This window comes from Brachyistius frenatus, unplaced genomic scaffold, assembly GCF_029030835.1.
Source record: "Brachyistius frenatus isolate BFR_SWC_R1_liver_20210118 unplaced genomic scaffold, ASM2903083v1 Contig_105, whole genome shotgun sequence".
Classification (NCBI taxonomy): Eukaryota; Metazoa; Chordata; class Actinopteri; family Embiotocidae; genus Brachyistius; species Brachyistius frenatus.
Genome location: NW_027210704.1, coordinates 1,087,580 through 1,103,984, shown reverse-complemented (window position 1 = coordinate 1,103,984; position 16,405 = coordinate 1,087,580). Strand labels below are relative to the sequence as shown.

General features: G+C 41.3%; 1 protein-coding gene across 1 annotated transcript in view; it reads left to right on the top strand.

Annotated features, from left to right (window-relative positions):
* vegfc (vascular endothelial growth factor c) overlaps positions 1–16,405 on the top strand; it is an 83,762-nt gene that overhangs the window by 22,797 nt on the left and 44,560 nt on the right. Inside the window, exons 2-3 of the mRNA XM_069712023.1 lie at positions 9,605–9,848; positions 11,658–11,848. Coding sequence (XP_069568124.1) covers positions 9,605–9,848; positions 11,658–11,848 — 435 coding nt within the window. The remainder of the gene's footprint in view (positions 1–9,604; positions 9,849–11,657; positions 11,849–16,405) is intronic.

Below are 16,405 nucleotides of genomic sequence, written 5' to 3'. Positions count from 1 at the left end.
ACCATGTGTTGCTCAGGCTTCAGTTCTCCGGCAGTGTTTCGCTGGCTCTGGCTCCTCTTTGTCTGTTTGTGTTACTCGTCAATTCTTCAGTAAAAAATACATTAAAAATGACCCAATTTTGGTTATTTATAAAACATTTTCGGTGTATTTCACTAGTTCAGGCATGTTTCCCCAATCAGGAAACACTGTAAATGTGTGAGACCATGTCAACTTTGTATCTTTCCCATCTTTATGTCATCAAGTCATTTGGTCTATTTATTTAGTGAAAAGGAAACATCTGAAAATATGAGCATCTTAATCTCGGAAATGGTTTGACAGAAATTCCACTTTACTAGATTTCCCAGACAATTTAACTCATGGGCTTCATCAAGAGTCTCACCTGTCACACAAACAAAAACAAAGTACATAATTAGGTCAAATTATCACAATTAAACCATCTTTACAATGACAGAACAACTTCCATCTTTGGATTGAGACTGTTTAATAGATGCATTGTGTTGTTGTGGAAAAGAACTAGTCAGTTCTACCAACTCATTTATATCCTTTTATCTGGTTTTGACCAAGAAAAGCTCAGGAGCTCATCAGATGTTTTAACAGTTCATTTATACCTAAACTTGAAAAGAGAAACACTCGGCACGAATATACATTATCTGTGTGAGATGTCTTGACAGTTGAGTTTGGGGCTTGTGAGAAGCTAGAAAGCTGGGAAGCAGAGAGATTGGACTCTGGGGATGCAGATCCTGGATCTTTTCCCAGAGCCCTGCAGTGAGATGAAGCCAGTGTGGATCAAAAGCTCAGGCAGACCTGAGACATCCGGAGACATGGAGCCCCCAGACAGAGTGGATGAGTGTCAGCTGCTGACATCACGCTGCACAATGTCATTCTCTGCTTTCTAGCTTTGGAGTCTCATAATCACAACTATTACCCGAGCTGTTTGACATGAGTGCAGCAGTCTGACAGCTGTGTGCTTCTCATCTGACACTTCTGTGTTTACATTTGTATTAAACCTGTTGCTCTCGGCTGGTTTCCCACCTTTTCATCTGCAGCTTGTTATTGCTGTAAGTCTAATATGTTCACTGTCACCTGTTTCGTTCGATTTCATCAAACTGGAGAGTTTGCCCATGTGGTGCAGTTGTGTTTAAGTTATTGTAAAAGCAGTTGGTCAAACTCAGGTGTGGACTGAACAGCAAACAAATGCAACTCTGGGATTCAGTCGCTGCAGTAATTTGTGGCTGAAGATATTTTTTTTTAGGTTGAACTGCTATCAGCTCATCATCTGTGGAAGTTAGAAGGCGTCTTTAACATCCATCACTTGTACTAAAAAAAACCACATCAAGCACTGTATTTGTTTGCCTTTTAAACCATTTATTCCTCCACATTCCTCCGAATCCCTACAATGTGGGTGGAGAATGCAAAGTTAGCACGACCCATTGAATTGAATACCTGAATTGAATTGAACTGCAATTAATTGAATTGAATTGAATTGAATTGAATTGAATTGAATTGAATTGAATTGAATTGAATTGAATTGAATTGAATTGAATTGAATTGAACGAGTGAGAAATTTGCCTGTTGGGTTGCATCACCGCCTTCACAGGTTCTTCTTTCATTGTTGATTGCCTGGTCCCTAAAATTGGCTAATTTATACATAGAGTTGCCCGATGAAGATTGCTTTCTTTAAACAAAGCTATCCACCATTTTGACAGTATGCAAGTTATTTGTTTGTGTTTTGTAGTATTGCTTCTCCCGTCTGGAAACAGGTGTGCAGACAACTCCTCTTATTTTCTTAGACAGGCATCTGCTGAACAGAAACTTTTTTGTCTTAGCTTCACCAATTTACCGATTTACCAAACATTTAAGAAGAGTTTTCTTTGTTAGTGCATGTTTGTCTGTGGTTCTCACTATCTTTTTTTTCGAGGGCAGTTGGCTTCACCTTTTGCTGCTCATATGCTGATATCTTTGTTCAGTGACTCCTGCTTTTCATTTGTACCAATCTGTATAGTGGTTAATATCAATATATACACCTCAGTTTATTTTTTGTTTTTTTTCATTAATAATTCTCATTACAGTGCAATTAGGACAGAAAGGCCATAGAGGGTAATAACATGATTTGTTTGACATGATGTGCACAAAAAGGAAAGTTGAAGAAATGTGTGTTGAGAGGCTATTAGACCCAGTTGTGACATGATGGTTTCATGCAATATTTTGGTTCTAATGTCATGGAGGTTTTGAAAATGCTTTCTGGTAAAACCTGCAATAAGCACAACTATATCAGAACACTTACATCAGTGCTGTGAGCTTTTTGTTGTGATCGATGGTAGACCTCAAGTTTCAAACCAAATATGAATGACTAAGTTGCACCATGCTTTGGAAAATTTCAGAAACTTAGCCCATGCACAGCTTGAAGTTAATAAGCTCGCACTAGTCGGGTGGCTTTAATATACTGCCAACTATATTCAAATGTTGAGTCTGGTGGTCTCAGCAGTGATGAATTTCAAAAACATTTTCAAACCATCAAACATTTAAAATGTTCAGGAAACAACAAACAGCAGGAAGGACCAAAACGGTGACTGATGTGATAGGAGTCCATTCAACCCCGGTCAGCCTTGCAAAGCCGGGCCTGGCTGCAGAGCAGGAAGCTGGACCCTCCGTCAGGTGACAAACAAGTCATATTTAGGTCTGCTGTATTCTCAATTGTTTGTTTCAGCTTCTTTGAGTCTATATGAAGACAAATGATGGGATTTTTCCCACGTAAAGGGACTGTGTGTGTGTGTGTGTGGGGGGGGGTGTGTGCGCGTGCGTGCGTGTGGGGGGGTGTATACAAATGCACACCCATACACACAAGGAGAAACACATAGAGTAAGGGGAAACTGAGACAAGAACATATACAGAAGGACACACAAACACACATGAAGGGCAGACATATACACAAAGGAGAAACATGTTCAGAGAGAAGCACATACTCAACATGCATATAGAAACTCAACACATTCTTTGAGTAGGAAATGTTTCCAGGAGGAAACTGAGTGTTTGCCTCACTGTCTGTTTGACCAGCTTCTAATACAAAGGCCAGTGTATTTGTGTGTGCGTGTGTGTGTGTGTGTGTGTATGTGTGTGTGCGTGTGTGTGTGTGTGTGTTTGCGTAATATGGCCTTGCTTGCAGCAAACAGTCATATTGTTCCTGTCAGACTGATTGTGTGGATGTTAAATTTATGTTTATCATAAATAGTACAATGGTATACATCTAACTGTAGTGAAGGACAGGAAGTGAGATAACATTCACATTCAGCAGCCACGCATTTGTCAAAGTGTGTAGTTCTTCTGGTGTGTAATGAGCAGGTGGCGAATGGGGCGTCAGACGTCTGGTTTTGTTGTGTTTGTGGCTGAACGTTTGATCAAATCTGAATTATTTGTCAAAGGTAAAACAATGTAACATCTATGGTTAAATATTGAGTGAAATTTGTAGTTTTTATTCATCAACCAAGACCTGATTGGCCTGTTTCTGTCAACCTGCATTATCGAGACCCACATGAGGAAATCAGATCACTGGCAGCAAATAATCACTTTTTGCTGAAGTACAGAAAGAAGTATGCAGAAGTAACACACTGACTGATCCGTGACGGCAAAAAGTTATATTTCTATCTTTCTAAATCTCCACACTGATGCAAGGACATGCATGCATTTGTTACTATTGCTTTTGTAGCTCCTTTCTTATACAGTGGGTACGGAAAGTATTTAGACCCCTTTACATTTTTCACTCTTTGTTTCATTGCAGCCATTTGCTAAAATCAAAAAAGTTCATTTTATTTCTCATTAATGTACACTCAGCACCCCATCTTGACAGAAAAAAACAGAAATGTAGAAATTTGTGCAAATTTATTAAAAAAGAAAAACTGAAATATCACATGGTCATAAGTATTCAGACCCTTTGCTGTGACACTCATATTTAACTCACATGCTGTCCATTTCTTCTGATCCTCCTTGAGATGGTTCTACTCCTTCATTGGAGTCCAGCTGTGTTTAATTAAACTGATTGGACTTGATTAGGAAAGGCACACACCTGTCTATATAAGACCTTACAGCTCACAGTGCATGTCAGAGCAAATGAGAATCATGAGGTCGAAGGAATTGTCCAAGGAGCTCAGAGACAGAATTGTGGCAAAGCACAGATCTGGCCAAGGTTACAAAAACATTTCTGCAGCACTCAAGGTTCCTAAGAGCACAGTGTCCTCCATAATCCTTAAATGGAAGAAGTTTGGGACGACCAGAACTCTTCCTAGACCTGGCCGTCCAGCCAAACTGAGCAATCGTGGGAGAAGAGCCTTGGTGAGAGAGGTAAAGAAGAACCCAAAGATCACTGTGGCTGAGCTCCAGAGATGCAGTAGGGAGATGGGAGAAAGTTCCACAAAGTCAACTATCACTGCAGCCCTCCACCAGTCGGGGCTTTATGGCAGAGTGGCCCGACGGAAGCCTCTCCTCAGTGCAAGACATATGAAAGCCCGCATAGAGTTTGCCAAAAAACACATGAAGGACTCCCAGACTATGAGAAATAAGATTCTCTGGTCTGATGAGACCAAGATTGAACTTTTTGGCGTTAATTCTAAGCGGTATGTGTGGAGAAAACCAGGCACTGCTCATCACCTGCCCAATACAATCCCAACAGTGAAACATGGTGGTGGCAGCATCATGCTATGGGGGTGTTTTTCAGCTGCAGGGACAGGAGGACTGGTTGCAATTGAAGGAAAGATGAATGCAGCCAAGTACAGAGATATCCTGGAAGAAAACCTCTTCCAGAGTGCTCTGGACCTCAGACTGGGCCGAAGGTTCACCTTCCAACAAGACAATGACCCTAAGCACACAGCTAAAATAACAAAGGAGTGGCTTCAGAACAACTCTGTGACCACTCTTGACTGGCCCAGCCAGAGCCCTGACCTAAACCCAATTGAGCATCTCTGGAGAGACCTGAAAATGGCTGTCCACCAACGTTCACCATCCAACCTGACGGAACTGGAGAGGATCTGCAAGGAAGAATGGCAGAGGATCCCCAAATCCAGGTGTGAAAAGCTTGTTGCATCATTCCCAAGAAGACTCATGGCTGTACGAGCTCAAAAGGGTGCTTCTACTCAATACTGAGCAAAGGTCTGAATACTTATGACCATGTGATATTTCAGTTTTTCTTTTTTAATAAATTTGCACAAATTTCTACATTTCTGTTTTTTTCTGTCAAGATGGGGTGCTGAGTGTACATTAATGAGAAATAAAATGAACTTTTTTGATTTTAGCAAATGGCTGCAATGAAACAAAGAGTGAAAAATTTAAAGGGGTCTGAATACTTTCCGTACTCACTGTAAGATAACACTAATAATTCCCACACAGGGCAATTAGAGATTTCTTATAACAAGATCACGTCCTGAACAGTACCCAATCAGCCGATATAATTAATAGTAGATCCGCTTCTGAAACTCTGCTGAAACATATCTACCTTCCAAATATGCTGTGGCTGATCCATTTGCTTTCACACCTCAAATCGCGGCGATGTGGCAGAGCACCCGAGTCCCTTTAAACCAAACCACAGAGGTGAGCTGTTAGACAGGTTTAGGTTTCAAACTTGCGTTGGGTTGAGTCACCATGAGGGTTAAAAAGGCCGACACAGGCTGCGTTCAAGGCCTCTCTGCAGTAATTAATATAGCCTATGACACGTCTTTGTTCTACAGCCCACAGCAATTTGTGATGAGTCATTAGGATCAACAGAGGTGGACAATTTAGTCGTTATCCAATTCTGTCTTTCTTTTCATACTTCAACATTGTACCATCACTGCATATTACTGCATGTGTGTGGGACCCTGTACTGCAGGAATTTCCCAGGCGGCAGTGTCAGCTTTCCCCTCACACAGCTACTGTTTTCACACTTCAGTCACTCAGTCTTACAGCCCCTGTGTGTGTGTGTGTGTGTGTGTGTGTGTGTGTGTGTGTGTGTGTGTGTGTGTGTGTGTGTGTTAATCAAAGTTAAAGTTGACTTTTTATCACCAGAAAGTGTTGAAAGATACAAACCGCCGATGCTCTCCTACTGTTAGAGCCTCATTATTAGTTTAGCTGTAAATATGACTGTTTAGTCTGAGTCAGCTCTCAGAACAAAGATGAACATGGGAACACCTGGATGGAACATATTTACATTTGCACAACTCTCAAAGAAGCACGAGCAACCAGAAGAAGAACAAAGCTCCATCACGCTGGAGGCCTTAAAAGCGGTGCGGACGGTGAATTGTTTCCATACAGTTCTCATCCCAGTCACACTAACGCAGCTTTGACAATGAGTGAACACATTACCGGCCATCAGACACTCAAGTGCTGCATTAGTGATGACAGCAAATGTGTTCAGGAAAAACAGCACCGTAGAAACAAATAAAGAAATCTCTACCCATGTTCCTTCATTAGTAGGTCAGAGGTCAACAAGAACCTTTTTCTAAGTTTATTTGTGGGTCATCCTGCTAAACTTCTACTTGTCAGCAGTAAGAAAGCTGTGGTGCTGAAGATATGAACATTTTCCAACACTTTTCAGTTTGAACACTAAACTCTCAGAGACACACACAATTGGTTTGGGAGTAGATCACTGCCATAAGTCAAGAGCATGCTCTTTCAATTTGAGAGCAGGATTTCTTGTTTTCACAATCAAATATTGTAATATTCTCTCTCAACAGTCTCCCCTCGGACTCAGATAGTCGCGGCTCCCTCGATGATATTCCTCAGCTCTCTTTCAAAACTGTACATCTGCCCTCAGATAAACTGCTGCCTGCACAGATTTCCTGTGCTCCAGTTTAACCCTTCCTCCTGCACTCATGCTGCTTCAGTGATTTTTTTTAAATTACCCGAAATGACCCTGTCGAGGTTCCCCAGCCAATAGCATGGCAGGAGACCATTGGAATCGTCACTGCGTCCTTTGCGGGTGTGCTCGATTTATGTCTCCCAGCATCCCTTATAGGTGGTTACTGTTTAAGTGGATCCATTGATTCCCCCCCTCCAGAGCCTTATTAAATGAAGCTGGTTTTCTTGTAGGACATTTGGAGTTGAGACATGTACCAGTGTCTGCATTGCATTGGCTTGAGGACTATGTCAGTGGCAGACTCAGAAGGGAATTGGTGTTCAGGTTCCATTAAGATTTGCTGGCCCAGGATGATGACTGGCTAATACGCTGATATAGATTTCCCAGAGCCCTGCTCTTGGACCTGTGTGCTGAATAGGGCCCATCGATAGACAGACCAACCCGAGCACTTCGAGTACTGCCCACTCTGACAGTATGCTGTGTGTCTGATATAACTAACAGTTGGTCTGCATGATGTTTAACTTTCTGCCTCAAGCTCCTTTTTGAAAGAGGCTAATACAATTCTTATTATCCTATTGTAGGTCTGGGATAACCCTCATGCCGTTTTAAATGGGATCATTAAACTAAGTACATGATACATCCTTTTCTGTTACACTGTGGGAGAACCGGCCAACATTAAAAGGCAATTTGCAGCCATGTCTGGTTTTTCAAATGCAATCGGTGCAATTGTCTGAGATCACAGTGCAATAAGGGCTCCTTTTGAAAATGAATTCGTGCATGTTAATAGAAAGTATGTGCACATCTATCAATGTACAAGTCTAAAGTGATGCTAACACGGTCCTGATGAATGTGGTGGCACGATGGCTCGACACGTCCTTCTTTTATCCTGGTGCAGAGCAGTGTAGGGAGCAGACGGCAGGCAGGCGCCGTGTGTGATGGCTGGCTTCTTGGTAAGTTCACATAACGACGTATTGTCGATATTCTGCCCATTCAAGCCTGATGAATAATTACTCTTCATTACAACCTGCAGGTTATTATAGCCGCTCATGCACTGGCTCTTCACCTGGTTTCCAAGCCTGCAGTTGTAGAGCGTGGTAGACGCCTCCTTAAATGCCGATGTTTGGATACTTAAGGTGGCTGACTTCTTTACCTCCTCAAAAAGATCTGCCACATCATCACGGTGTGTTTCGTTTTACACAACGTGGCCCTGAGAATTGGCCTTCCTCTTCCTCCTGGCATCCCAACCCCCCTGCCTGAGGACCCCCGCCCACAGCGCCCTCCCCGACAGGAAGGCCAGGAAGGATCCGTGAGGATATCATGCAACACATGTAAAATGACAGAAATGCAAAGTTTCACTTTTCAACAACTATTTTTAATGTTGTTAAACTCTCTTGTTTTAGTTTGTCTGCTATGACATAGATTACACTAATTGTGTCTGTTGGTTTCTGTAGGATGGCGTCAGTCAGGACCAGGCATCTTCCAGAGGATGCCTCGTGCACAGGACACTCTGGTACAGCGGCGGGACGTTCTGCTACAGCGCCCTCTCCTGGAATCTCCTCACCGAGAATCGCCACTTCCTGCTCCCATCGACTCTGGAGGAACAACTAAAGAACATGAAACATTAGCGCACAGTCCTTTGTCACCTGTGTCCATGTTCACGTAACGCAATACAAATGTAAATGATACTTTACCGGGTTCATCTGTGGTCTCCCTCATTCTCCGACAATATCCCAAACACACTTGTTCCTCCGAGTATTGAGGTCATTCGGGGTTCAAGTGAGAGTGTGTGTGTACTGTTGTCACCACCGGCAGCAGACACACTCATTTCTTCTTTATTTCAGGAAATGACCTGTTTGTTTCACTCACTGCATTTCCTTCTCTTCTGTCCTGTATTTCAGCCACAAACACCTCGGTTTCAGTGTCACGAATGTTCCTTTTCTTGCTCTTCCTCTCCATTGGTTCTATGATGAACCATAAAGAACCACTGAGCCAAATGGTTACTTTTATATGATTCAACATTCGTGAGGTGCATTGACCATATATGGTTGAATGTGGGTGTGTCATGGACGGGATATGAGGCTGATTCACGTGTGCACATTTCTACATGAACTGTGATTTATAAAGAGAACATTACACGCAGGTGCGTGTGTGCACGGTTTTATAAATCTGAATGTTTTTTATGCACAGTTAATTTGCAGCTTTGTTCACACGTACACTTTTAGTGTGGATCCTACGTAATGTTTATGAATTGGGGCAATAGATCTCCAGAGTTAATAGGCTGTGTACAAAATGCCTCAAACTCATTACAGATTACAAAATGTTTAAGGGACTTCATTCAAATTGAAAAAAGTAGGAGTTTAAAAATGATTAAATTGTGCATAACGACTTGTTTAGGGCTGGAAACCCAAAGTGTAGGACTGGGTAGGACTTAATTTTGGACTCATTAGCCTAATTTTAGGATTAGGGACATGACCCAGGACTTGGTGGTCTTAACTCCAGACCTGACCTGGAACGTGTTGGTTTCAATGTCAAACTAGCCCTAAATCCAGTCTTGACTTGAACTTGTTGGTCCTCACTTTAGACTAGACTTAGGACTTGTTTGCCACAACTTTAGACCATCGGCGATGTATTTTTCTGACATGCAAAAATATGACTTTGTGATGTGTTCTTTGAGAGAAGGGTAGAGAAGGTGTTTTTGGTCAGTGAGAGTTGAGTAGTAGACATCGTGTAATAATTGTCAGTAAGAGCAGTTTTCTGAGTGAAGGTGTCTCTTGTGTTTTTCAGGACTCTCCACCAAAGCCAGATATGGAGGAGAAGTTGCGTTCAGCCTCCAGCGTAGATGAACTGATGAGTCTCATTTATCCATCATACTGGGCTGCTCTGAAGTGCAGATCCAAGCTTTCTGCAGCCGCTGCCTCTTCGGCCTCCAAACTCTCCCAGCCACCACAGCCTCGTCGACCGAGGCCACTGGCTGATACAGACGAGCCAACGTTCGCTGCCGCCTACCTCAACTTGGATATCCTGAAAAGTATGTTTACACTTTGTTTTAATATTATTTTCCTCAGAGTTGAGCACTCAGTTGTTAAACCAGTTGCAGCGCAAATGCAGGTCTATTTTCTGTGGGCTGGGAGCGCATGTGGTGAACGCAAAGGCAAGATGGAGCTGCCTCAACAGTCTTAGCTGTGAGCATTGAAGCGTTTTGAGGGTGTCGTGGTCAGCATATCAGGTGATGCACTGGAAATGGGGATATTTTAACTCAAAACTTGATTTGCTCTTTCATCATTTGATTAAATGTTAAAGTGAACAAAGAACACTATAAATATTTTCAATATATTGAAATCAGGTGCTGCAACAATGTTGAGAAGTGCAACTCATTTATTAACAACACTGATGACGTGCTCCTGTTTTAAAATAAAAGGAAAGCATAGAGAGTAAATACTTATTGTACACTGTATGACTGACTATTATGTCTATAACCGACTTCATATTTAAGGGGAACATGTATTAAATGACACTGTCACATTTTAAGGGGTTTTGGACTCAAACGCATGAGAAACAAAAAGTCAAGTTTAGACTCTTTTATTTGTTCCCCACAAATTAAACAAAAAAAGTTGATACAAGGATTGTCCAAAAAGCTCACAAATGTCAAGTCCTTGATACCAAAAACAGTGAAAGGAAAACAAAGTCCAGAAGGGAAAAAAACTCAGGTCGAACATGAAATCTTACAAGACACCGGGAAGAGCACAGACAACCAGCTTGGAGGTAACAATCACGACGATCTGATAATGCAGGTAGGAAGCATAAAGACTTTATACACAGTAAGTCAGGAGGTAATTGAACACAGCTGGAAACAATCAGGGCGGGGAAGACAATCAGACACAGGTGGAAAGACTCGAGAACAGGAAGTAACGACAACAGAAACAAGACAAGGAGAGTTACCAAAATAAAACAGGAAATGAACATGAAACCCTTAAAGGAAAGCGAGACACTGACAAGGAAGACACAGAAAGAAAATGAAACAATGAAAAGGTAGGTAGGTAGGTAGGTATATACTTTATTAATCCCCGAGGGGAAATTTTTTCGCCACAGCAGCATACATACAGGAGCAATAATAGAAACAATAGAATAAAATAATAATAGAATAGAATAATATAATAGAAAAGCAATAAAATAAAAAATATAAATATAAAATATAAAATGCACAGTACATACAGTATATATACAGTACATTAAATATCTATATATTTAAAAGACACTAAAGGGACAGGGGAAGACAAAACCAAACCACGGGGATGAACTGTGACACACTGATACATTCTTGCATATCAGACATTTAAAAATAAATATTAACAGAAGGCATTTTACTTTTTTGCAATGTGGAAATTGTTGAGAACAGGACTCCATAAGGTCAGAGGTCATGGTTATAATTAGGATTGCCCCTGACTGAAGATTCAAATAGTCACATAGTGGTCAACTTGAACTTTTACAACTGTATGTATGTAGAGAGCCGCCTGTTAATGACGATTGTAATGGCAAAAGTGTTGATAATTCTGAATGTGTTGGAACAACCAGCAAGGAGACTGAATATTTGCATAATGTATTTATTTTACACATATTATATCTTAGCCTAACAGTGTGTGAGTATAGGCTACTAACAGCCAAATCATAGAATAACCTGGCCACTGTGTGTGTGCGTGTGTGTGTGTGTGTGTGTGTGTGTGTGTGTGTGTGTGTGTGTGTGTGTGTGTGTGTGTGTGTGTGTGTTTGACAACTAGACGTGTGGCGATGTGACTTCCTGTCTGTGGCCGTGTGGTGATGTGACTCCCTGTGTGTGCAGGTATAGAGTCGGAGTGGAGGAAGACTCAGTGCATGCCCAGAGAAGTGTGCGTCGACGTGGGAAGGGAGTTCGGGGCCCCCACGAACATCTTCTATAAGCCCCCCTGTGTGTCCGTGTACAGATGTGGAGGCTGCTGCCACTCTGAGGACAAACAGTGCAGGAATATCTCCACGGGTTACCTCAGCAAAACTGTAAGTCCATTCCTCATCTTACTCTTCCTCCATTATCAGTGTTATTGTTGTTATGATGTGCTCAAATGAAAACATCTCCAGAAGTATCTGTGTTCTCCCTCCCAGTCTACTCTCATGCACACACGTCTGGACCTTTAAATTCGGGGTGGGCATCATCAGAGGTCCCGAGATACAATATTATCACGATAAGTCACAATGTGATATTATTGTGATAATAAGCATGTTGCATTCAGTCTGTTCATCTCACTTCAATCCTTTTAACAGCAGCACAATGTGACAGACTGACCAACACTGTCATAAAAACCTGTTATAAATGCTGCATGCACCTGACTAATGCGTTGATATTTTATGTCTATCAATGTATTCATACAATTTCTTAAGTTAAAATGGTATCAAGGTTTTTCCCCACCCTTCCCTGACCAACATGTTGCACATGTAAAATAAGTACGCATGCTTCCAGATGAAGGTCAGATAGAGGAGAAACACTGATTCACTATCGTGCGTGTAAAACCTTTCTCTGATTAGCTGTGTTAGACACACTGTCAATATGACGACTGGTTAGAGGCAGGAGCTCTGGAGGACCCTCGACTGGTTCTGTGTGAGTGTGTATCACTGAGAAAGTGCGTGTGTATACACGTGTGTCTGTGTGTGTACATGTGTGTGTGTGTGTACTAGTCTCTGGAGTACAACTGTACTTGGAAGAGTTCATAGCATGCAGGCTGCTTTTTAATTGGCTTGTTATGTGGTTTGACCGGAGGAATACTGTGTGTGTGTGTGTTCCTGTGTGTGTGTTTGTGTGCATGTGTTCCTGTGTGTGTGTGTGTGTGGTCAGACACTCAGTTAGGGGCTCTTTCTGACGCTGCCCCGTTCAATGTGGGACTATAAATGACTGATAAAAATTGACTTGGATTTGTCTTCGACGTTTCCTTATGTGTCACAGTAAAATTAATCAAATACATGGTAACTTTGAAATTTTAATATAGTTTGAAGAAAACATGGAGACTGATACTAAGAACACCCGCTTATTTTAGCGAAACCTCCAGATGATCAGTTGTGTGTGGACGGTCCTGGTATCCCCTGGAAGAACCCTTTTGATTTTGTCACCATTGTTTAATGCCATCATAAAGTCACAGTTTACACAAGCAAACAACAAAAAGAAAAATTAACTTCAACTTTAGCTGTCCATCATCTATTAAATAATACCGCCATCAAGACAAAGTTGTTTTTTTGCACCGTTTGGAATTAAAACATTAGACTTGTTAAAATGTTTGTGTGTAAATTTGAAGATATTGAATGTGGGTGTCAGTAGCTGGGGTATCTTCTAATGCTGATGTTGCTTTTAATGTTACTTTAACATTAATGTTGCTTAACAGACTGTTGTGTGTCTGAATGTATCACCCGTAGAGCCCCCTGCTAGTGTGGCAAAACATTTAAATGCAGTGTATATTTAGAATACAGCAGAAGACAGGAACCCAACATTTTTTTCCCGAATGAAATCCATGAATCAGCGACACTGCAGACTTTCTATTTTAATTTACAAATTAACAGTGATGAATGTACCTCTGCTCCCTGTTCCCTCCACTCTTTCAGGAAGACGTCCAGAGCAACTGGGAATAGTTCGAGTAAATATTGTGTGATCTACACGATAAACGTGTGGTCAAGTTTGGAACAGCTCCAAACCACTGAGCGATTTTTATTGCATGTAATGAAAGAAGCATGATGAGACTTTTGTTTTTGTTTTAATGTTCAGGCAGACTTTGAGGCTGAATATATGTAACTAATGAAACTAGCAGGTGCTTTTGAAAACCAGAAGTATGGCGTTGTTTAGGCAGTGCGTCGTCACAGGAGACCGTCTCGTCAAACTCAGCCAGTTAAAATCCTTCTGCATTTTCCCGCTCATTTGTAAGCACATTCCCTGAAAAAGGATTTTCCTTTAACAAAAGCCTCTTAAAAACGTTAATTTATAAAACCTATGTGTAAGAATGCTCTACAAGACAGAAAGTGGACTGAAATTGCTGAAAGATATTTGCATTTAAATCATTACATTTTTTCAAAAGTTTCTGCCAAGAGAGTAACCTGATACGCAGCTGGAGGACACAACGCTTTGACTCTGCTTTCATTAACCGTCCATACTCTGTAAATAATACAGGAATAGATGGAAATGTTCTTCTTTTGGAAGCAAATTTGCCACTCAGGGCTCATAAACACAGATTCTCTCCATGACTCAACAGCGCTGCTAAACAATCAGGCACTCAGTACGCACGCAGCTGTGACATAAACCGATGATGTCTTGCATGAAATAGCTGCGGCATGCAGGCAGTAGTGTGGTGTTGACGTCTCGGATGAGATGCTAGTGTTTACTTTGGTGTACAGTAAGTGCTGCTGCTTTCTGGTGATTCAGAGCAGCGTTTCACAGATCCTGGAGTTTGGACAGATCAGAGCACATGTTTCCTATAAACATTTTCTGGAGAAGAAGATCACCCAGTATGACGTCTTAGTGCAGCTGGACCACGAGGGCACAGTGAGGACATGCCTCCATTTCAACATGATGAAGATGCATAACACATCATGTGTCATAATAATAAAAGAATAGTGCGTACTGTGCTGAAGCTCCTGAAAGGAAAATCCGCTGAATTTATAACTTCTCTTCTGTAGTGATACTCTAACTCTAATCATAGCTGCAAAATCATTACCACTTTGTTTTATGACCCATTTCAGCACTTTCACAAATACGTTAGCAGGCCTCAGACTTTAAGGTTTCAGTTTTCTTGTCCAAATGTAGGACACGAGGACACGCAGCTACGAGAACCTTTTAAATCTCAATTTTGGGGACCGGAAATGGAGACATGATCAAGGAAAAAGTTGAAGCAGGTTAATTTATTATTAGCAGTACAAATACATTATCTTCACATGTCAGTGTAGGTTTTAGTGTTGACTCAAACCCAACAGCAGCTCCTCTTTAAGTTCATGCGGCCAAGAGGAAAGTCCACAGGCTTTATTTTCATGAGCCCTTCCTCCATTGCCCCACTCATCCCGTGCTGATGCAGCAGTACGAAACAAACAGTCCTGCAGCAGTTATAAGCAGAAAGAAGTTTTAAATGACTGTATCTACATTTCTTTTAAAACCGTGTAAACAGATTTTGTTGTGTGCTCCTGAACTGGTCCATTCTCTCAGCCAGTGAATTTATTTCCAGATGGCTGCTGTTAATGCACTGGCTCATGCAGTGTGGGACGGCTCTTTGTTTCAGCTCATCTGTGTTATTCATTTCCTACTGTGTGTTAATTGAATGAACTGGCAGTAGCGGTCTGAGCTGATAGCTCTTTTGTTACAGTAGATGAACTGTTCAAGTGGATTCAATCAGCACAGGAAGTCTACTTTGGCCAGTGGCCGTGTCTGTATGTTCGTGTGCATGGTACGTTAATGGTTTGGCACGCATGAAGCTGGAAGGCACATTAAACCGCCAGCAATCAATAGTTATTATTAACTGTCATTGGGAGCCATTTGAGTTAAGCTGATAAACCCTGTGTTTATGCAGAAAGTGAACCTTGTCAAAGAAATTAAATACTTGGCGGCCAAAGAGAGAATTGTTGTTCTTATATGTTAGTGGAGACTTTCATTCATCAAATACTATTTATTCCATGTGAATGCTAATAACGTAAACTGAGGATATGATGTTCATGATATGAATGCAGTTCAGTAAGAATGAACAAATTCCATATGGTAACACACATCGTGAGTAAGACATAACATTGATGCAACATTTAGTGAAAATTGGCAAAATGATAAGTGTATTTACAATCGCTTGATGCAACGTTCATGCTAATGCCATCTACCAATCAGCTTGTTGCTCCTCACTGAGCTAAACACTCTACAAAATCACAACTGTTTGCTGTCCTGGCTCCTAAATGGTGGAATGAGCTCCCCAACGACATTCGGACAGCAGAAAGTCTATACATCTTTGCCGCAAACTAAAAACACACCTCTTCCGACTTTACCTTCAATAGGTAGTGCTTCAGTAGCCCTTAAAATGGCACTTACTGATAGCATTTTGTAGTTTGGCTTGGTAGTTTGGCTTTCTTGAAGAAAATTTTACTTTCTTGATCCTTGTTGTTCTGGGTCTGTACCCTCATGGTTGAAATGCACTTATTGTAAGTCGCTTTGGATAAAAGTGTCAGCTAAATGTAATGTAATGCTAACACTAATAATAGTGTGACGAATATGTAGATTGTATTTCAACCCGGTCTCACGGTAAAATGTGAAATAAACACGCCCGTCCACGGCCACAAAACGTGAGATTGCTACACTTGCCGCTGTCTAGGCATGCAAGTTACACGTTTTCCTGTAGTGGACGACAATGAAACCTACTGCATGCTTAGAATCATGTGATTTACAGGAAAATGAAACGTTTTGCATGTGGTTGGAGTTACTAAATAACCACATGCTTGGGGTTAGTGACAAAGAACACATGGTTGGGGTTAGGAAACAAATTTAAGTTAACAAAATCAATCAAATGTAGGTCAATTATGCTTAATAATTGATTATGTTTAAATAAAAAA